This window comes from Urocitellus parryii, chromosome 5, assembly GCF_045843805.1.
Source record: "Urocitellus parryii isolate mUroPar1 chromosome 5, mUroPar1.hap1, whole genome shotgun sequence".
Lineage (NCBI taxonomy): Eukaryota > Metazoa > Chordata > Mammalia > Rodentia > Sciuridae > Urocitellus > Urocitellus parryii.
The window spans coordinates 107417647-107438479 of record NC_135535.1 but is presented as its reverse complement, the minus strand read 5'-3'; the positions used below and the strand labels follow the sequence as shown (position 1 = coordinate 107438479).

Genomic DNA, 20833 nt, shown 5'->3' with positions numbered 1-20833 from the left:
GATGCAGCCCTCCTCAGAAGGTTGTTTGCCTTGCACCTCTGCTTTACGTTGGTTCATCAGTGCAGGGCCCTGTTTGCTTCTTTTCCCTGTAGCAGTCTTTTTTGAGGGAGTTTGATGCCCTAACATACATTCTGCTCCAGTCCAGAGAAACAGACTTCTTCCTCCTCACAATTACTGTTATATGCTACAGGGACTCAGGGAGGCTCTCTAACACCTAAAGCACATACCTACTAACATGCATTCCCAATTCTAGTGTCAAAGATAAACACATGGAGGCAGGTACAGTCCTAGGCAGCCCACACTGTCCTCTTGTATACTACACTATCTCCTAACCTCCCTGGGGCTACCCCATTTCCAGGGAGCAGGTGGGGCACAGATGGGGGTGGGGAATGGGACCTGGGTGGTTACCATGGCAACACAGCCTAGCAACAGCTGAGAAGATGATGTGTGGGCTCTCATAGGATTGTTACAAGAGCCAAACCTAGAATTGGGGCCTCAGAGGTGACTGATCCCAGCTGGGCAGCCTGTGTTCCCTCCCCCAAACACACCCCTTGATTCCACCCCCACACCCCAGCAGTCCCTCTTTCTCAGAGAGGGCAGAGTAGGGAAAGCTAATGAGCTAACCACAGGGCTTCTAATGCTGCACAGCTTTTGGGGGGCAGCTATGGGTGGGGGCAGGTTAGGGAGCAAAACTGAAAATAAAAGAAGCAGGGCAGTTACATTTCCTATGGCTCAGTTACATTCCTTTTCCTTTCCTCCATTTTTCTTTTCCTTTCACCCTTTCCCTCCATCTTTCTTAGAAGCTCTCTCTATTCCTTTTCTGGATTAGTCCATTGCCTTTCCTCCTACATAATTTTCGCCCTTTTCTCTCATCTTTCTCTTGGTATCTCCTGACCTTCACTGACAAGGAACAAGCAAGCCACGCTTCTGATTCTAGTTTTTCTCTTCCACTGGTGCTCCTGAGGACTTTCCTGTTCAGTTCCTTTTCCCTTCCTTTCATTCTGTCCCAAGTTAAAACCCTTATCAGTCCCCTGCTCTAGGTAGGCAGGCCATATCACATCCAGCCTGGAAGAATTTTCCACCTCATCCTTATTTTCACTCTTCTTTCCTGCCCACCCCCTTCTCCTCCTCTCTACAGCGGTGATAAGGCAGAACCAGGGGATTCAAGTATCTTGCAAAGGCTTTATTTGAAAATTTTGAAACTTACATCCCACAAGAATTCAAGATTATCACCACAAGAAGAAAGAGATAATACAAAAATATATATCACAGCATAGGAGCCAGGTAAGAGGGGAAGAAGGTAGATGGAAAAACTGGTGGAAGTAGGGAAGGACCTGAGGAGAGGGAGAGGGCAGAAGGTAAAAGGAGAAGAATGAAGGAGGGAGGAAAGGAGAGGAAAGGGTAGATGTGGAGGCAGAGCTCCGGATGGCCTTGAACCAGCTGGCTCCAGTCCCTGGCAGCCTAGGTGGAGTGAGGGAGGCCCTATGAGAGGCTGGGAAGTGGAGAACTGGCTCTGGGGCTCTGAATTCCAGAGAGGCGCGCACACACACACACACACACACATACACACATACACACAGCCAGGACAGACAAGACAAAAGGGACTTGGGAGGGAGGGAAGGGCAACTGGGAGTCCCTTTCTCATGTAGTGCAGCAGGCAACTCCCCAAAATCCATCTCTCAGACAACAGAATTAGCATTGGGGCCTCATTACCCACTTTCCTGTGGGGGAGCCCTCCGGGTAATACCAGCGCCCTTGGAGTGGTATGTAAAGACAGTGAAACTCATGACATGGTATGGGATGGGGCCATGATAGATGAGGGCATGAGGAGCCCCAGCTCACTTCCCACCCACCTCTTGGGCAGCATGCAGGGGCCACAAAAACTAGACCAGTGGGCATGAGCAGAGAGTGAGTATGCAACACTAAGCCACAACATTGGGCCAGAAATGCTCAGGAGAGGTGAGGTGTGCATGAAACATGGACTCAGCAGTGACTGAGCCAAGGAGGGAGAGAGAAAATGTGAAACAAGAGGGAGAATGTGAGCAGTCAGCTGAGCAAAGATATGTGGATGGGGAGAGGGTACAGAAGAGTGGCCATAAGGAGCATGAGTATGTGCAGTGGCCTATGAGGGTGGAGGTGAATGTGCAAGGCTTTCATGTGAGTGTGCGAGAGTAGGGATGGGGGACCCAAAGTCACAAGTATGTGAAACCCCCAACTGCAGGAGGGTGGGCAAGTATGCTTGCCCATGGGGCCAGTGAGTGTTCCAGGTGGTGTGCAAGGGCAGGAGCCCGGAGCCCCTGTGGCCCCAGCTGCCCCACCCTCAGTGGATGGCGGCTATGCAGGCCTCTTGGCCTCCTGCTTGGCAGCACCCCAACATGGGGGGGGCATCACAGATTCACCAGGGGAATCCTGAGAGGAAGAGGGAAAGGGCACAGTCAGGAACCAAGAGGTAGGCCACAATCGAAGGGGAAGTTCAAGACAGAAAAGGGGCTCAGGGTTAAGAGGGCAGAGTAGGAATTAAAGGTCAGCATGAGAATAGGACACAGAGCCTGAGAAAGTGGGAGAAGGAAGGGCCCGCCCTAGAGAGGAGCTGGCCTGGTCCCCCTTAGGAAGGCTTGGGACCAGACCAAGAAAGAGAGCCAAGGGCTGTGAAAGACCAGGCTACCCACCAAGGGAACACCCCCATCCCAGCTCTGGAAGCCTAAGTTGCCTTCCCTCCTCACCCTCCCATCCCATTGCCCCTGCCCTCACCGGTTCAACTGGAAGGCTGGAGCCCCCTTGGGCTGGGGCATCCCAAGCCGGGGTCCCCCTCGGGGCTCCTCATGGTCAGGGGTGGGGGTGGGCGAATCCCCGAAGGCCCCCAGCACAGTGACTCCAGCTGGGGACAGGTCCGTCAGTGGCTGCTGGCTCTCCTCCTGCCTTAGGGCACCTTGCTGCCCGGAAGGTCTGCGCCGCTTCTGGCTGCGGTCCCAGCTGGTACATGGGAAGGAAAGAAGTCCTCTCACACACTCAAGTAGCCCCCATTCTGGGCCTATAGCACTGGTCACCCCAGCCTTTCCAGGGACTTCCAACATCCTACGGTAAAGAAACTGGCCTCTGACAGTTCCCTATACTAAATCTCCTGGAACTATAGGCCCATAAAACCATTCCCAGGGGGCTCAGGAATGTAGATCATGCTCCCAAACTGATCCAGATCCACAAGATTAGTATCCTCTTCCCCACCAACACAGAACACCCTAAATTTGCCCACTCCCCCATGCATGGCGAGAAAAGCAATTTCTCTTCTTCATAGCATGTGGCACATTTAGTTCTAGTTCAAAGTCAGCTAATGACCTGGACATCTGAGTCTAATGATTCTCTCAGTAAAGTGTGAAGGACTGAGTGACCCAATATTAAATACGTGCAAAGAAAGCTCCAGATTTTCTTCCTCCTGCCTGGTAGCTCTACGAAAGAGCCTTGTAGCCTGGATCACTTTTTTGTGTCTTGGAGAAATGTCCCCTCAAAGCCCCCAGTACACATAAATAATGCCCCTTTCCTCCCAATATCCTTGAACTTCTCTGTAAGAAAGAATCTGCACTGATTCACTGTTTTCCCCTACTCAAATCACTACCTTTCCCAAGGTCTTGCCTTCATCTACTATTTCCTACCCCAACCCCAGCAAAATTGCTGCTCTTGTCCCCCTTCCTGTTCCAGCCTCCAAATATTTGCAAACATTCAGTCCCCATCCACCATCAACATTCTCCCCGCCAGCTTACCAAAACTTGAAGATGATTCCAGTAGCCACAAGAACAATGATGATGGAGATTGTGATTGTGACATAGAGCTGGGGGTCCACACCTGATTGGGGTGGGGAGAAAGTTGTAGGGAGGCCTGAGGAGGTAGGAGCCAAGAGGCAGTGGGGATGGGGTTAGACTAAGGAGTATTGACGTATGAACCCACATTGCTCAACTCTTTCTGCTTCTCTGAAGCCTCCCTCTTTATTCTTATCACCAACTTTCCCAAGTTCTCAGCTATTTTCCACTTTCCCAAATGTATTTCACCTAACGTTACATGTATATGTGATTAGGATGAGGAACCAATATCAGAGAGAACATACCTCTCTGCATAGAAATTAGAGGGTGAAAGTGTCCTAGTCTCTGCCCTCTCCTGACCCTATACCACTGGCCCCATCCCTCTACTGGCACTCCCTGAGCCAAGATATCACCCTTGTCGTTCTTTTTCACTGTGGTGTACTTCTATCTGGATACTCCCCCTGTATCAAGGTCCAGCTCAGATGTCAATTCTCTGAAGGTGTCCTAATCCCCTGGCATAAGTATTCTCTTACTTCTCTATTTTCCTAACAACAGGCTGTTTCTGCCTCTGTTAGAGCATTTATTATGTTGACTCATCCCTGAGTGTTTACACATCTGTCTTCAGTGGACCTGCATTCCTTGAGGACTCAGAAAACATCTTCATCTCTGCATCCATGCCAGGATACAGCCTGACACATTCACTGAAAAAACTTAAATAAGGCCTCCCTTAGAGTCTTCAACCAGCCTCCCCACCCCTCATATCCCCACTATTCTTGCCCCCTCACCTTCTCCATGCCCCCACAGGAATGGCCTCAGGGTAGCAGGTGTTTCTCCAAGGATGAGCCCATCTCCATCATCCCGCATGGAGTCTGAGTTGGGATGTGGAGTAGCCAGCCCATGGGGGGCTGCAAAACCATAGTCCAGGGGCAAAAATCCAGGATTGACTGAGTTGGGGTCCCCCCCATCCTCTCGCGACACTGTGGGGCCCCACACAATAGCCCAGGGATACTGAGATGAGGGAGGACCCTCCTCAAAGCCTGATGGGGTAGCAGGGGGCGCAGTGCCTGGCAGAATTTGTCGACGTGATCTTGGTACCCGAGGGGACCGACTTGGTGGAGGTGCCCGCTCCCAAATGCACACATGTCGTGGAGCTGAGGGGCCACCCCGGGCACATGGGGGGCGGGCAGGGGCTGGTGGGGTTCGAGGGGAGGAGGAGGAGCCCTGAGCAGGCGGTGGGAGGGGCAGTAACAGCAGTGGCCAGAGAGGAAGGACATGGGACAGCAGCAGAGCAGGCCTGTAAGAAGGGAGAGAAAATGGGTGAGACACAGGCCAGTGTAGGGGTGTGGACCTGTGTAGGGGTGAGGACATGCTCACACTAGAAATCCCAGGCTGCCTCCTTCCAGGTTTCTCTGAGAGCAGGCAGGCCTTGGATAAACTCTGGCCTCTTTTCCCTTTTGTCTTAGGGGCTAGGTCCCAGGATGGAAGGCCATGGATGGGCCTAGGTAGGAAAGGTCCAAGCCCCCAGGGAACGAGGTCTCCAAGCTCCCCCTGCTGGGCCAAACTTACCACATCCTGGACTCCATGTCTGAGGTCTTCCTCAGCTGTGACCCAGATTTTCAGCCTTTACTGGGGGAAAAAAGGGTGGTCACACCACAGCCCTACTTCCCCAGCTCATTCATCTACCAGTTCTATTCCCATCTCCCCTCCCAGGGTGAATGGCTGCAAGGCATGCTTCTGACTTCCAGGATCCGCTGATGCTTAACATTCTTTTAGGGGAAAAAAAAAAAAAAAAAAAACCTTCCAAAGTGGTTCCCTCACTAGCCCCTAGCCCCATTTACAACTTCCCAGGTCCCTGTTACCTCCATACCCCAAGGTCTACTCTTTCTTCTCTGGCTTCCTTCCTTCTCACTTCCTCTGCCCACAGCTTAGGCTTTTCTTGGATCTTAATTTAGAGCCAAGAACCTTGTGATTCCTTGAGCACCTACCGCTAGGGAGGGAGTCTCAGGGTTGGGGGAGGGAAGGGAAGGCAATCCCAGCAAATATGTGCATGTGTTTGCACAGGAGAGCCTTCCAACCCTCCCACCCCACTTGTAGTCCCAAGCATTTGTCTTATGATCTGCCCTGGGAGTCATCTGCATCTTCAGGAGAGAAAGAGGAAGAGAGGGAGAAATAGAAGGAAAGAGAGGTGGGTGGGAGAAAAACTACAGAATATAATTTTGCTCTTAATGTTTAATCATCCAAATGCATAGGTACCCTCTAAAGAGAGGTTGAGTTGAGAAGAAGCCACCCCCTCAAATGTAGCTCTCCTGGGTAGAGTCTTCGGAGAATCTGGATGGTTGGTTTTGAAAGAGGGGCATGTTCTCAGAGCTGAGGGTGTTAGATCCAGGGGGCAGCCTCCCCAGAGTGAATAAAGACATGATATATGTGTTTTAAAATATGGACATTGAATACCCTCGGAGAACAGCAAGGGAATAAGATAAGCAAGTATGGGCAAGGGAATGGGTAATGGACAGTGGGGAGAGATGGGAAGTGGGTGAAGGCTGGGAGAGGGAAGGCTGGTCAAGCGTGGAAAGAGAGGAGAGAGACAAAAAGGAAGTTAAGCCTAGGTTGAGTGCAGGGTAAGGGAGAGCAAGCAGCCCTAAAAAGGAATAGACTGGGGAGAGAAGTGGAGAGAGTGGGTACACAAGACCAGAAATGCTGAGGAAGCTAAAGGGAGAAAAGAATAGGATAAAAGGTCAGGGAGGGGAAACAGAGCAAAGAGTCAAGGGGCAGGAAGAGGAAGAGGAAGGGTCCAGGTAGAACAGTCAGAGAAGTGAGAGTAGAAGGGGAAGGGAGAGAGAAAGATGGATAGATCAGGGATAGAGAGAAATAAGTGAGAGAGGAGAGAAAACTGAATACAGAAGACGTAATGAGGAAGGGACTGGGGGCAGAGAAACAGGGAACGGCAAAGATGGAGGAGTTGGAAATTTAAAGGGATATGGAGACAGGGCTGGGGCATGGTGAAAAGGGATAAAGAATAGAAGTGAGAGGGCTGGGTCCATGGTGGGGAGAATGAGGCTAGAGGAGGGAAGGGAGCAATGGTAGAGGAAACCAGTGGAGCGGAGAAGGGCTCATCTGTGGCCACCTGACTCCAGGACCCAGTTGTCCCTCCGCCTGATGCATTCCCTACCACAGTCAACTCCAGTGCCAGCACCCCATACCCCTTTGGTCACCCCCTCCAGGAAGCCCGCAGTATCCCGGCTGGCGCGCCACCCCCACACTCTCCTGCTCCTCACCGACCTGTTGTGCGCAAGAGAGGAGCTGGGGGTGGGGCGGGAGCTTTGGGGTGCGGGAGCCGGTCCCCATCCCCAGCATTGCGCCTAATCCCGCCCATCCTACGGGCTCCCGCTCTCGGACAGGGCTGGAAAGCGGTGGGAGTGGGGAAAACCAGGAAAAGGTGGTCGGCAAAGGGAGGGGAGTGCCTTAAGCGAAAAGGGGACCCAAGGCAGAAAGATGCACGGAGCCCGCGGGCAGAGCCAAAGGCTGAATGGAAGCAGCCGCGAAGACGATGACTGCTGCACCAGGGAGAGCAGGATGGAGTCCGGACAGCAGAGGAATGGAGGGCAAGGTGGAGAGCCAGCTTTTGGGGGTTGGAGCTTGGGCCCGACTAGGGTCGTGCAAAAGGGCGCGGGCCGGGAAGGGCAGGGCTGGGCTCCCTCCGGGTGGGGACGTGAGGGTCCCCTTCACTCACCTGCATGCCTAGTGCGGAGATAAGACGACTGCAGGCATTCGAGGTTGCACTGGACTGGGGGGTCGCAGAAGCAGGTGGGGCACGAGGCATGGTCGGGAGGTTTGGCCCACTGCAAGGCGCTGGAGCCGGAGGGAGGCGGGCGCTCAGGGCGCGGGGCGGTGGCGGCGGGAGATGCTCCCCTCGGCTGGGTTCGACTCAGCTCGGCTGTGCTCGGCGCAGCTTTTACGGCTCGGTCTCCGCCTCTCCCCCTCCTGTCTGTAGTCCACTCACGGGTTAACCCTCCTGCTGCCGCGCTGCAGAAGTGGAGACCAGTGTTTTCAGGGTGGAGGACTGGAGAAGGCAGCGAGAGTTTGAAGGGGTTCTGGTGGTTGGCTTCCCGCCCCTCACCGAACTCCAAAGACACACACGATTGCCCCAGGTAGTTCTGAGATTTTGAGTCACCCAATATTCCTGAGTACTCAACTCTATGTTGCCCTGGTAGAGAAGGGCCGAGCTCAAGGCTGTGGGGATATAATGCAGAGAGGGACTGAGGAAAAGCTCCTACAACAGCATTGGAGTATCTCAACAGCGTATCCCCTATTTATCGCTGACTCTGCTACAAGGCATTCTCCCTGAAGCAACCCAAATGATCTTTAAAATAAGTGGATCAGGTCCCAATTACTCTACTTGGCTTTTCCAGTACTCACAATATCCAAACTCCTTACTGTGACTTACAGGGCAGCATAAAATCTGGTCCCTGGGTGTATCTGATTTTCTTCCCTGAAGATCTCTATGTCTCAGCCTCAGTGGATCTGATCTAGAAGACAAACTGAATCTACCTCATAGCTTTTACGTTTGCTGTTCCCACTATCTGGAATACTTTTCCTTGACATTTCACAATGACTCACCTTTTTTATTCCAGTTTCATTTAGCTCCAGTGTTTTCTGGCAGGCCTTCCTTAAACTCTTTACCAAATGTAGACTTCCCTAGCCCTACTCCCAACCTATCATGCCCCATACTCTTCTTTTATGTTACGGTTGTTTGTCCTTGTTGCATTTCTAGGATACTGCACTCTTCCTAGTTGCCATCCACTGGCTGTTCTTTCTTAGTCTTCCTCAGCTCTGGCCTCTAAATGTTGGAGCCTTCTAGGGCTTGGCCTTCTCTTTCTACATTCTCTGTCCAGTGATCTCATCCAGTCCCAGGGCTTAAATACTATGTAAATGTCAGTGAGTCCTAAATTTATATCCAGAGCACCAGACACATTTATCCAACAGCCTACTTGACATCTCCGTCTAATAGCCATGAAAAATTAATGTGACTGGAATAGATGTGTTGAATGCTCCCACCCGCAATCCATTGCTTTCCCAGTGTTCCTCATGTGGGGACATGACAATTCCTAGTTAAGGTTAAAAACCTAGGATGGTTTGTTTTTACTGATTTCTTCCTTTAGTTTAGTTCCCCAGCAAGTTCTATGGGCTCTGCATCCAACATATGTCCTAAATTCATGCCCTTTTCTTCATCTTTGTTGCTATAGTCCTGGTCCAAGCTATCAACTCTCATGTGGAATATCACAATAGCTTCCTTACTGGTCCCTCATTTCTGGCTTATCCTTTACAAACTAGTCTCCACAATATTAGTAATACTTCAAAAATCTAAATCATATCATGCTTTTATTTGTTTAAAAGTTCAAGTGGCTTTTTATTATACTTAGAATAAATCTGAACACCTTGTAAGGAGAAGCCCACCAACTTGTACTCCCATTCATACACAAAGACAAATCAGACTTCTTTGTGTGGGCTGGGGACAAGTAGTAAGGAATCAACCCAGAGCTTTATATATACTGGGCAAGCACTCTACCACTGTACTACAGCCTCAGCTCTTTTATTTTTTTATTTTGAAATAGTCTCATTAAATACCCGAAACTGGAATCGAACTTGTGAGTCTCCCATCTCAACCTTCCAATTATCTAGGTTTACAGGCCTGGGCTACCACACCTGGCTCAAATCAGATTTCTTACTGTTCTAGAACATCAGAAATTATCTTCTTAACAACCCTGCACTTTGAGTCCCTTTTCCTGAAATATTTTGCTACCCCTTTCTCCATGTTTACCTGATTGACTTCTTCTTGCCATTCAGATCTCTACTCCAAATCTAAAGTGGGGGGCTGGGGGCATATCTCAGTAATAAAGCATTTGTCTAGCATGCACAAGGCCCCGAGTTTAATGCCCAGCACCACAACACACACACACACACACACACACACACACACAAAAAAAAATCTAACATGGTCCCCAAATTCTGCTTCATCATTGTTTCATTGTCTTTCAGACCCATTGCTTTCTGGAATGATCTTATATCTCTTTAGTGTCTGTTCCCACATACGCTTGAGATCAGAGACTTCATTTTTCTTGTTCACCCTAGATCCCAACTACACCCTATACTACCAACTACAGTACCATGGCACATGGCAGATACTCAATATTTATTGCTTAGTGAACTCCTTCTAGGACCCTTGCCCACTCTAAACTCTTTTCCTTTTCTCCTCTGCTCTTATCTTGAATTTCCTATCTATCTGCCTGCTCTCCCTGATCTCTGCCCACAGCTTCAGGTTGAGTCTTTGCTGACATGCACACCCCTCCAGACTCTCCCCCTTCCTATGCTGCATTATTACCATCATTAGCCTGGCACTGCTGCCTCCCGGAAGGAAGCCTGCTATTCTGACCAGCATCTGCAATGACTGTCCTCCTCCTTGCCTGTCCCTGACAGCCCTTCTTTTGAGGTCAAATACCAAATGAGTGAGCCATCCTCTCAGTGTCTCCCAGTGGCACATTAGATGGGAATGGGACCATGGAGCCATGTGAGGTAGTTTGTGTGAAACCTGCCACATCTTTGTCCAGTGAACCTAGTGCATCCTGAGGATATGCTTTCAGTGAACTCATTGTGTGACTGATGTGGACCAGTCACATTTATCAGATGAATAGTTACTTTAGTATAAATACCTTTTACAGCTGGGCATGGTGGCACATACTTGTAATCCCAACAGCTTGGGAGGCCAGAGCAGGAGGACTTCAGGTTCAAAGCTAGCCTCAGCAATTTATCGAGGCCCTAAGCAATATAGTGAGAACCCTGTCTCAAAATTTAAAAAATAAAAATAAGAAGGTCTGGAGATGTGGTTCAGCCTCTGGGTTCAATCCCTGGTACACCCCACCCCTAAATTTTAAAAAAAGTCACCACTGCCTTTGTAGAGTTTATTATTTAGTTAGGGAGACAAATATAGAGTGATAGGCTGGGGCATGGCTTAGTGGTAGAGTGGCCCTGGGTCCAATCCCCAGTAGTCCTCTGACTCTATGATATCTTTTTTTTTTTTTTAAGTTTTTTTAGTTGTATTTGGACACAATACCTTTATTTTATTTATTTATTTTTATGTGGTACTGAGGATCAAACCCAGGGCCTTGCATGTGCTAGGCAAGTGCTCTACTGATGAGCCACAACCCCAGCCCTCTATGGTATCTTTATCATCACCTCTGGACTCAGGTATATGATCTTAGTATCTGTCAAGGTGAATTGTCTCAATGTCCAATGTCCTGAACTCTTCTCCCTTTCAGCTAATCTTGCTTGCTTCTTTTCTGAAAAAAATAGAAAAAAGCAGAGAAAATCTTTTCCACTTCTACCACCACCTCCCAGCCCTGTTGCTCCTTCTATGTGAATTCTAGACCCTGTCACCCACTCAAATATATTACTTCAGTGACTGTCCCTCCCTCTTCTGCAGCACCACTTTTCTCTTCCTGACTCGATTATTGCCAGCAGCATGTAAGCATGCTGTAATTTCTCCCACCTTAAAACAAATCCTCGGGCTGGGGTCATGGCTCAGTGGTGGAATACTTGCCTCACACATTCGGGGCCCTGGGTTCAATCCTCAGCACCACATATAAATAAGTAAAATAAAGGTATTGTGTCCAACTATGGCTAAAAAATAAATACTTGGAAAAAAAATCCTCCTCAGCTATGTGTTTGCCTCCAGCATCTGCACTGCTCTGCTTCCCATTACAGCAAAGCTTTCTCAGAAGATGGCTTCCATTTGCCCTCTCTACATTTCCTCCCCACCATTCCTTCACTTTCTCTCTGGTCAACTCAAATATAAACAGTTTAATTTTCAAAATTCATTATTTTGGTAATAACTGGTAACACATTGGCATGTTTAAAGTAAGCTTTAAATATATAGAAAGGTATAGAGTGAAAGTTTTCACCCCACCCAGTTCCCTTCCAATTCTCATCCCTGATCTCAGTGTGGCTCATTTCTATGTATTCTTCCAGAGTTTCTTTATGTATACAAATAGCAATATAAATTTTCTCTCCCCCGCTCTTTTTTCTTTTTTATATGCAGCATTGGAGGTTGAACCAAGGGGTGCTTTACCTTAAGTTAGATCCCAGCCCTTTTTGTTTTTTATTTTGTGACAGGGTCTCACTAAGTTGCTGAGGCTGGCCTCGAACTTGCAATCCTCCTGCCTCAGCCTCCCAAGTTGCTAGGATTGCAGGTGTGCATCACCACACCCAGCTCATTTTAACCAATTTCAAGTGTACAGTTCAATGGTATTAAATACATTCATAATGTAAAAACATCACCATCATCTCCATAACTCTTTTCATTTTATAAAACTAAAACTCCAGGGCTGGGGATATAGCTCAGTTGGTAGAGTGCTTGCCTTGCATACATGCACTAGGCCCTGGGTTCAATCCCTAGCACCACAAAAAACAAAACAAAACAAAAAAAACCCTCCATACTCATTAAACAATAACTCTCCAGTACTGCTCTACTCTCCTCAGCCCCTGGCAACCACCATTCTACTATCTGGCTCTATGATTTTGATCACTGCCTAACTCAAGGACTAAGTTTGCCAGTGACTTTCATCCATGGGATTCCTTCATCCTCCCATCCCCTATTTTCTTTCTATAATTACTATCCCCAAACTTTTTTTTTTTTTACCATTTTGTTATTTTAAGACTTTTTATTATCTTTTTTTTTTTTTAGTTTTTTTGTTTGTATGTTTTTGTTTTTAATCAAAGGTCCCTTACTGCTTCTGAGGCACTGAGTTAGATCCTCAGCACCACATAAAAATAAATAAAAAATAAAGATATTATGTCAATCTACAACTAAAAAAAATTTTTTTTTAAAAGGAGGGGAGGGGAACCAGCTGGCACAGAGAGGGATCATCTCCACAATATTCCATTTATACACAGAACTAAACAGACAAGCACAGAGTCTCTATTGGGGTTAGAAGTTGGCAGCATGGGATGGGGGAGGAACATGTGGGAGGTAGGCATGTCAAAAAAAATACAGTACCCCCCCACCCCCAAACTGGGTGCCTAGGGGAAGACTTGGTCTGTTTCAACCCAAGAGGAATCAGAAGATCAAGAGTTTGAGAAGTACAGAGCCCTCTGGGATGGAGGGAGGAGGAAAGTCCAGAGGGTGGGGGTACTGTTTGGCAACTAGGGTGAAGGGAATGCCATCCTTCTGCTGGGATCCCCCCATCCCCTCTAGTCTGGCAGGAAGGGGGCAGACTGCAACCCCCTAGGGCAGACCTGGGGCTTCCAGATGCTCCAGGCAGGGGATTGGAAGCGGCTCACAAAGGCTTACTCTCCAGAGAGATGATGGCACTCCCCCCAGTCTTATTTTGTTGTTTTAATAATATAATTTTTTCACAAATTGATACAAGCTTAAACAAAATGTTGTTCAGTCTTACTTTCAAGTTCTATAAAAATGATATTGGGACTGGGGTTGTGGCTCAGTGGTAGAGCGCTTGCTTCACACGTGTGAGGCATTGGGTTTGATTCTCAGCACTGCATATAAATAAATAAAATAAAGGTCCATCAACAGCTAAAAAAAAAAATTTTAAAAGACATTGCATTATATGTAGTCTTATGGAATATTTACTTGTCTTTTCATTTAATATGTTTCCAAGATTTATTCATATTTTTGCTTCTATCTAGAGTTCATGGGCTGAAATAAAGTATGCCACCTGTATGCTTATACCAGACATAATCTCTTCTTCTATTGTAGATTTATAAATTATTTTATTTTATGTTATTATGAACATCATTGCATTTTTCTCCTGCACATATGCAAGAGTTTTTCTAGAGTGGGACTGCTAAGTGAAGTATAAGAATAATAATCTTGAGAGAGAGTGCCAAATTGTTTTCCACTTACTCTCCTTCCATCAATCATTGAATCCTCATCGACCTACATTCTCTCCAACACTTGTATTTTTAGACTTCTTATTTTTATTTTATCAGTCCAGTAAGTATATAATAGTCTATCATTTTGGTTTTGTTGATCATTTCTCTAATTACTAATGCAGTTGAGCCTCTTTTTATATGCTTATTAGCTTTAAATTTTTCCTGGGAAATGCCTGGTCATTTGGGATTTTTCTTTTTTCTTTTGTTTTCCTTTTTCCTTATTGGTTTGTGGTTTTTAAATATATTCCAGACACTAATTTTTTTTTTTTTTTGTGTGTGTGTGTGTACTGGGGATTGAACCCATGTCCTTTACACATGCTAGGCAAGTGCTCTATTGCTGAGCTATATCCCAAGTCCTTTTTTTTTTTTTAAATTTAAGACAGGGTCTCAAAATGAATTTCTGAGGCTGGCCTCCAACTTGTGATTCTCCTGCCTCAGCCTCTGGTGTAGTTGGGATTTTAGGCATGTGTCACCAGGTTTGCTGGATACTAATCTCTTAACAGTTATATATGTTGCAAATAATCAGCTCCTTTGTGAAGATATTTGGGAACTTCCAATTTTTACACGATATCTATTTAGATTATTAGAAATTCTAAAAGACTTTAAGCTTTTGCTCTCCATACTTTAGTCCTAAATCCATATAGAATTGTTTTTTTTGTGTGTGTATATTTCTCATTTTTTAATATTAGAAAATCAATTATCCAAGCCCGATTTATTAACCAGTCCCTTTCTTCTGCCTGACCTGCTTTGCTCTCTCTGTTATGGGTCCAAGTTCCATATGTACCGAGAGTCTATTTCTGGATAATCTAATCTATTCCATTGGTTACCTGTTAAAAATTTGCACTTTCTTTAATTTTATAGAGTAAGCTAGAGTGTAGCTTGGTGCAGTGTATGTGATTTAGCATGTGACAGGCCCCAAGTTCAATTGACAGCACCAAACCAAACCAAACAAAAACAAAATTTCTATACTTTTAAAATAGATATAGATATTTCCCATAGTATACCACTGTGCCAATATACTCATGTCATTTCTTTTTTTTATTTTAGTGGGTACTGGGGATTGAATCCAGGGGCACTCGACCACTAAGCCACATCCCCAGCCCTATTTTGAATTTTATTTAGAGACAGGTCTCACTGAGTTGCTTAGCACTTCACTTTTGCTGAGACTGGCTTTGAACTAGCAATCCTCCTGTCTCAGCCTCCCAAGCTGCTGGGATTACAGGCCTGCGCCATCACGCCTGGCCTCATGTCACTTCTTATTCCTTGCTCTATATGAGAATCAACTTGTCAAGTTACACAGAATTTTGATTGGAATTACATTAAACCCAAAGTCAATTTAAGATAAATTGTTATATATATTTTTTTAAATATTTTTTTTTAGTTGTAGGTGGTGGACACAATATCTTTATTTCATTTTTTGTGGGTGCTAAGGATCAAACCCGGGGCTTCACCTGTGCTAGGCAAGCACTCTACCACTGAGATACAGCCCCAGCCCATATTTAGGTCTTCTTAAATATCTTTCAGTGAAGTATAATTTTCTGCATCCAGATAATACACATCTTCTCTTTCATTTATTGCTAGGTGCTATTTTGATTTTTTACTATGGTTAATGTTATTTTTTTCAAGATTACATTTTCAAAGTACTTTTTGCTGGTAAGTAGAAATGAAGTTGATTGGCAATATTGATTTTAGAGTCAACAACCTTGATAAGCTCTCTCTTCTAATAATTTTTCTGTAGACTGAATTTTCTATAAAAGCAATCACATCATCTGCAAAAGATAGCAGTTTGCCTTTCCTTTTCCAATGTTATGCCTCTAATTTCCTTTTCTTGTGCTATCCCAGACCTTTAGTACAATGTTGAATACAAGCAGTAATAAGCTTGTTTCTGTTCCTGTTTTTTCTCTTCTCTCTCTTTTTTTTCTCCCCTATTTAAAGGAAGTGCTTCCGTATTTTTCCGGTAAGCATTGTGTTTGCAGCATGAAGCCTTAGATTTGATCCTCAGCACTACTAAATTAATTAATTAATAGTATTTGCTATATTGTTTTTTGTTTTGGTGGGGTTTTTGTTGTTGTTTGTTTGTTTGTTTTGTGGTGCTGGGGATAGAACCCAGGGCCTTGTGCAAGTGAGGCAAGCACTTTATCAACTGATCTGTATCCCCAGCCATTGTTTATATGTTTGAATAACTTTATTTTACAAGTTAAGGAAGCCCCCTTCTAGTCCTAGTTTACTAAGAGTTTTGTTATGTATGGGTGTTGAATTAAATGCTGTATGTGTGTGTGAGTGTATGTGTGTGTGTCTGTGTGTGTGTGAGAGAGAGAGAAAGAGAAAGAGAGAAAGGTGGGGGGTGGGGAGAGGAGAGAGAGAGACTGGGGATTGAACTCAGGTACGCGCTCTACCAATGAACTACACCATCAGCCCTTGTTAATTTTTTTTTTTTTTTTTTAATTTTGAGATGGTCTCACTAAGTTGCCCGGGCTGACCTCAAACTTGTAATCCTCCTGTCTCACCCCTCCTCAGTTGCTGGGATTATAGTTGTGCAACCAGGCCTGGCAAGTTAAATGCTTTTTAAAATCTCTGTTACTGTGAAATATAATATACTCAAAGGTAAGTGCAACAAATCAAAGTATAATGCATACTTACAGAGGAAATACTAATAAATGGAATAACCACCATCGAGGCTGTGTGGTGGTTACACAGCCTCAATGGATCTGTCTGTCCTTCCCAAAGGATCTGTCTGTCCTTCCAAAGGATCTGTCTGTCCTTCCCCAATCATACACTATTCCTTCCTTATCAGAGGTAAGTAGTATTCTTATTTTTATGGCAATTACTTCCTTATTTTTCTTATTAGTTTTCCCAGATCAGTATACATTCATTAATAATATAATTTTTTGCTTTTGAAGATATAAATATAATAGTATTGTATGTATTTGCTATATACATGAGAGTGAATTGCTTTCACCTTGTTGGTTAATGCTACCGTCTTTTCCAAAGTGTTTTATCCAGTTGTATTCTCATTATCTATACATGAGAGTTTCTTTGCTTCGTATTCCTGTCAACAGTTGATATTTTCATACATTAATTTTAGCAATTCTGATGTACACATGATATTCATCGTGGCTTTAATTTGCATTTCTCTGATTACCAATAAGGATGAGCAAAATTTTTGTTGTTGTTGTTGACCTTGTGGATTTCCTCTTTTGTGAAGTGTTACCTTAAATCTCAAATCAGGCATGGTAGTACATGCCTGTAATCCCATAGGGTTCGGAAGCTAAGGCAGGAAGATTGCAAGTTCAAAGCCTGCCTCAGCAATTTAGCCAGACCCTGTCTCAAAATAAGAAGGGATGGGGATATGGTTCAGTGGTTAAGTGCCCTGGGTTCAATCCCTGTTATCAAAAAGAACGAACAAACGAAAAAAAGAACATTGTTTTTTGGTACCAGGGATTGAACCCACAGCACTTAATTTGTAATTAGAAAAACAGATTTCTTAGCACCCAAAAGGCACCACATCCCCAGCCCTTTATATATATATATATATATATATATATATATATATATATATTATATTTTATGTATATATATATAATTTTTTTTGAGACAGGGTCTAAATTGCTTAGGACCTTGTTAAGTTACTGAAGTTGGCCTTGAACTTGTGATATTCCTGAGTTGCTGGGATTACAGGCATGTAACTGGTGTTTAGTTTTATGTTTTTCTTATAAATATCCGAGTGTCACAGTATCAATGAAATATGTGTCATTTCTCTTTTGCTGAAAAGTGAAAATTCTATCATAAATCAAGTGTCATATATGTGTGAATCTGTTTTGGGACTCTAGATTATGTTGCAGTGGTCAGTATATCTGTGCCAATACTATACAGTTTTGTTTGTTTGTTTTGCTTTGCTTTTGGTGCTGTAATTGAATGCTGGTCCTCTTGCATAATACCACTGAGCTACAACCCCAATACTCTATATGATCTTAATTATTATAGTCTTCTAATTATGAATAGATATCTGATAAAGTAAGTGTTTCCACCTTATTCCTTTTCAAAAGGCTATTCTTGGTCTTTTGAATTTCCATGTAATTTTGAAATGTCTGTGTGTCAATTCCATATGCTTACTAAAAAGTTTGTTGAGGTTTTGATTAGAATTGTACTGAATCAATAAATCATTTTAGGGAGAATTGACTTCTTTATGGTTTTGAGTCTTCTAGTCTATAAACATGATCTATCTCTGCATTTATGTTAGGTCTTCAGTGACTCAGTAAATTATAATTTACTTCATACAGAATTTATACATGTTTTGTCATATTTATACCTCAGTATTTGATATTTTTCATACTTCTCAAGTGATAATTATTTTTAAATTATATTTTGGAATTATATTTTGAATTATTCCTCTGGACTTGAAATAGAGCGGTTGCCTAGCATGCAGAACACCCTGGGTTTCATCTCCAGCACTGAAAAGATAAAAATTAAAAACTATATACACACACATATTTATATTCCTTATCTTTTTGTTGCCTTATATGTTGATTTTTGCATATTGTATCTAATGACTTTATTAAACTCTAATAATTTGTTTATAGATTCTTTAAAATTTTCTCTATGCTTTTGTTTTCCCAGTACTGAGGATTGAACCCAGGGTTTGCACATGCTAGGCAAGTGCTCTACCACTAAGCTACATCCCCAACCCTATGATATCATATTTTCTACACATGGTAACAGCTTTTACTTCTTTTTACAAAGTATTTTGTTCTGTGGGTACATCTTCTTGCTTTGGCTAGAATCCCAATTCTCCTAATGGAGACCTTTATTTTTCTTTCCACTTTCCCCTCTTCTTTTCCCATTTCTATTCCTTTCTCTTCTTTCTCACATCTGCTCCTTCTTTCTCTTTGTTCTTAATAATCTTTTTTTTTTCCAATTCATTTCCTTCCCTTTCTTTCTTCAAAATCTGTTTTTCTACTTACAAATTTTTTCTCATGTCCCCCTCTAATTCCTCTTTGTGGGCTGGGGATGTGGCTCAAGTGGTAGCGCTCTCGCCTGGCATGCGTGTGGCCCGGGTTCGATCCTCAGCAACACATACAAACAAAGATGTTGTGTCTGCCGATAACTAAAAAATAAATATTAAAATTCTGTCTCTCTCTCTCTAAAAAAAAATCCTCTTTGTTATAGAACCATAAATTATCAAAGCCAGACTTGACTTTACATTTAATCTCTCATTTGGTCAATACATAAGAGGAAGTACCACAAGATGGCATAATTTGCTTTAGGGTCACAGCTAGTTTAAGGCAAATCAGTAGTAGGTCCTAGATAATCTATTTCTCCCTCCTCTTTTCTCTTTTCTTAATTTCTTTTTTTTTCTTCTAAACACAGTGTTGGAATCAAATAAACATAAACTTGGATGTCAGTTCCACCACTTATATTGGCGACTTTTGACAAATAATTTAGGGCTGGGAATGTAGCTCAGTGGCAAAGCACTCAGGCTTAAGACCCTGGGTTCAATCCCCAAAAATAAATAATTAAAATTATATATAAAATCATATACAAGAAAATAAGTAAAGTTAAAAGCATTTTAACCTCTTTGATTATTAGTGTCTTCACATGTTAACTGAGATATTAATATGCACCTCAAAATGTTGCTGTAAAGACTGAATAAATAAGCCAGTCCCAAAAAACCAAAGGCTGAATGTTCTCTCTGATATGTGATGCTAACACACAATAAGGAAGGTGGGGAGAATAGAAGTTCATTGGATTAGACAAAGGGGAATAAAGGGAAGGGAAGGGGGATGAGGGGGTCGAAAATATGAAAGATGGTAGAATGCAATGGACATAACTTTCCTATGTTCATATATGAATGCACAACCAGCTAACTCCAAATCATGTACAAACACAATAGGAAATTATACTCCATGTATGTATAATATGTCAAAATGCATTCTACTGTCATGTATAACTAAAAAGAACACATTAGAAAAAAGAATTAAATTGTGATGTTAAAAAAAAGACAATAAAAAATGTATTGTAGGGCTGGGGTTGTGGCTCAATATAGAGCCCTTGCCTAGCATGTGTGAGACACTGGGTTTGATTCTTAGCACCACATATAAATAAATGAATAAAATGAAGGTCCATCAACACTTAAAAAAAAAAGTGTATTGTAAATAAAGCACCTGGCACATAATAGAACCAATATTTTTTTTCATTCTTTTTTTTAAAACTGGGGATTGAATCCAGGTGTACTTTACCACTGAGCTATATCCCCAGCCCTTTTAATTTTGAGACAGGGTCTCACTAAATTGCTTAGAGCCTTGCCAGATTGTTGAGGCTGGCCTTCAATTTGTGATATTCCTGTTTCAGCCTCCCAAGTTGCTGGGATTACAGTCATGTACTACTGTGCCAGGTTTCCTCATTCTTTCTTCATGGTTTTCTCTTTCCCTCCTTTTAAAAAATGATAAGTTTGTGCTGGGCACAGTGGCACACACCTACAAACCTCTTCCAGTGTTTGGGAGGCTAAGACAGGAGGATCCCAAGTTCAAGTCCACCCTCCCCTCAGCAACTTAGTGAGACCCTGTTAAAAAATAAAATATAAAACGGGCTTGGCATATACCTCAGTGGTAAAGCATATACTGGGTTCAATCCCCAGTACCCCCACAAAATAATAAAATTAATAAAATGGTAAGTTTGGACTCTCAGGTTCCTTCACATTTTGGCTATTATGCCTTTGATTCCTTCTCCTTGTTTTTGGTTTCATTCTCCCATTCACTTCTCTTCTTTCTTTATTTCTTTCAATTCATTGTTTCTACTTATTTTCTTTCTTTCTTTTCTTTTTTTTTTTTGGTACCAGGGATTGAATTCAGGGGCACTCCACCACTGAGCCATATCCCCAGCCCTTTTTTGTTTTTTATTTAAAGACAGGGTCTCACTGAGTTGCTTAGCACCTCTCTTTTGCCAAGGCTGGCTTTGAACTTGAGATCCTCCTGCCTCAGCCTCCCCAGTGGCTGGAATTACAGGCCTGCACAACCGCGCCCAGCTGTTTCCTGTCTATTTTCTATTACAAGCCAAGAAATGTGGACAAAAACCTCTATTTAAAGTCTTTTCAGTCCTACCAG

General features: G+C 43.8%; 1 protein-coding gene across 1 annotated transcript; it reads right to left on the bottom strand.

Moving 5' to 3' along the window:
- Window positions 1-2387: 2387 nt before the first annotated feature.
- Window positions 2388-5397, bottom strand: Pianp (PILR alpha associated neural protein). Its single transcript, XM_026403306.2, has 5 exons — window positions 5358-5397; window positions 4577-5085; window positions 3756-3837; window positions 2752-2973; window positions 2388-2409 (listed from the first exon to the last, which is right to left on the bottom strand). Exons 1-5 carry the CDS (start codon window positions 5372-5374, stop codon window positions 2388-2390), a joined length of 852 nt encoding a protein of 283 aa, XP_026259091.1. The 5' UTR covers window positions 5375-5397.
- Between the last annotated feature and the right edge of the window lie 15436 nt (window positions 5398-20833).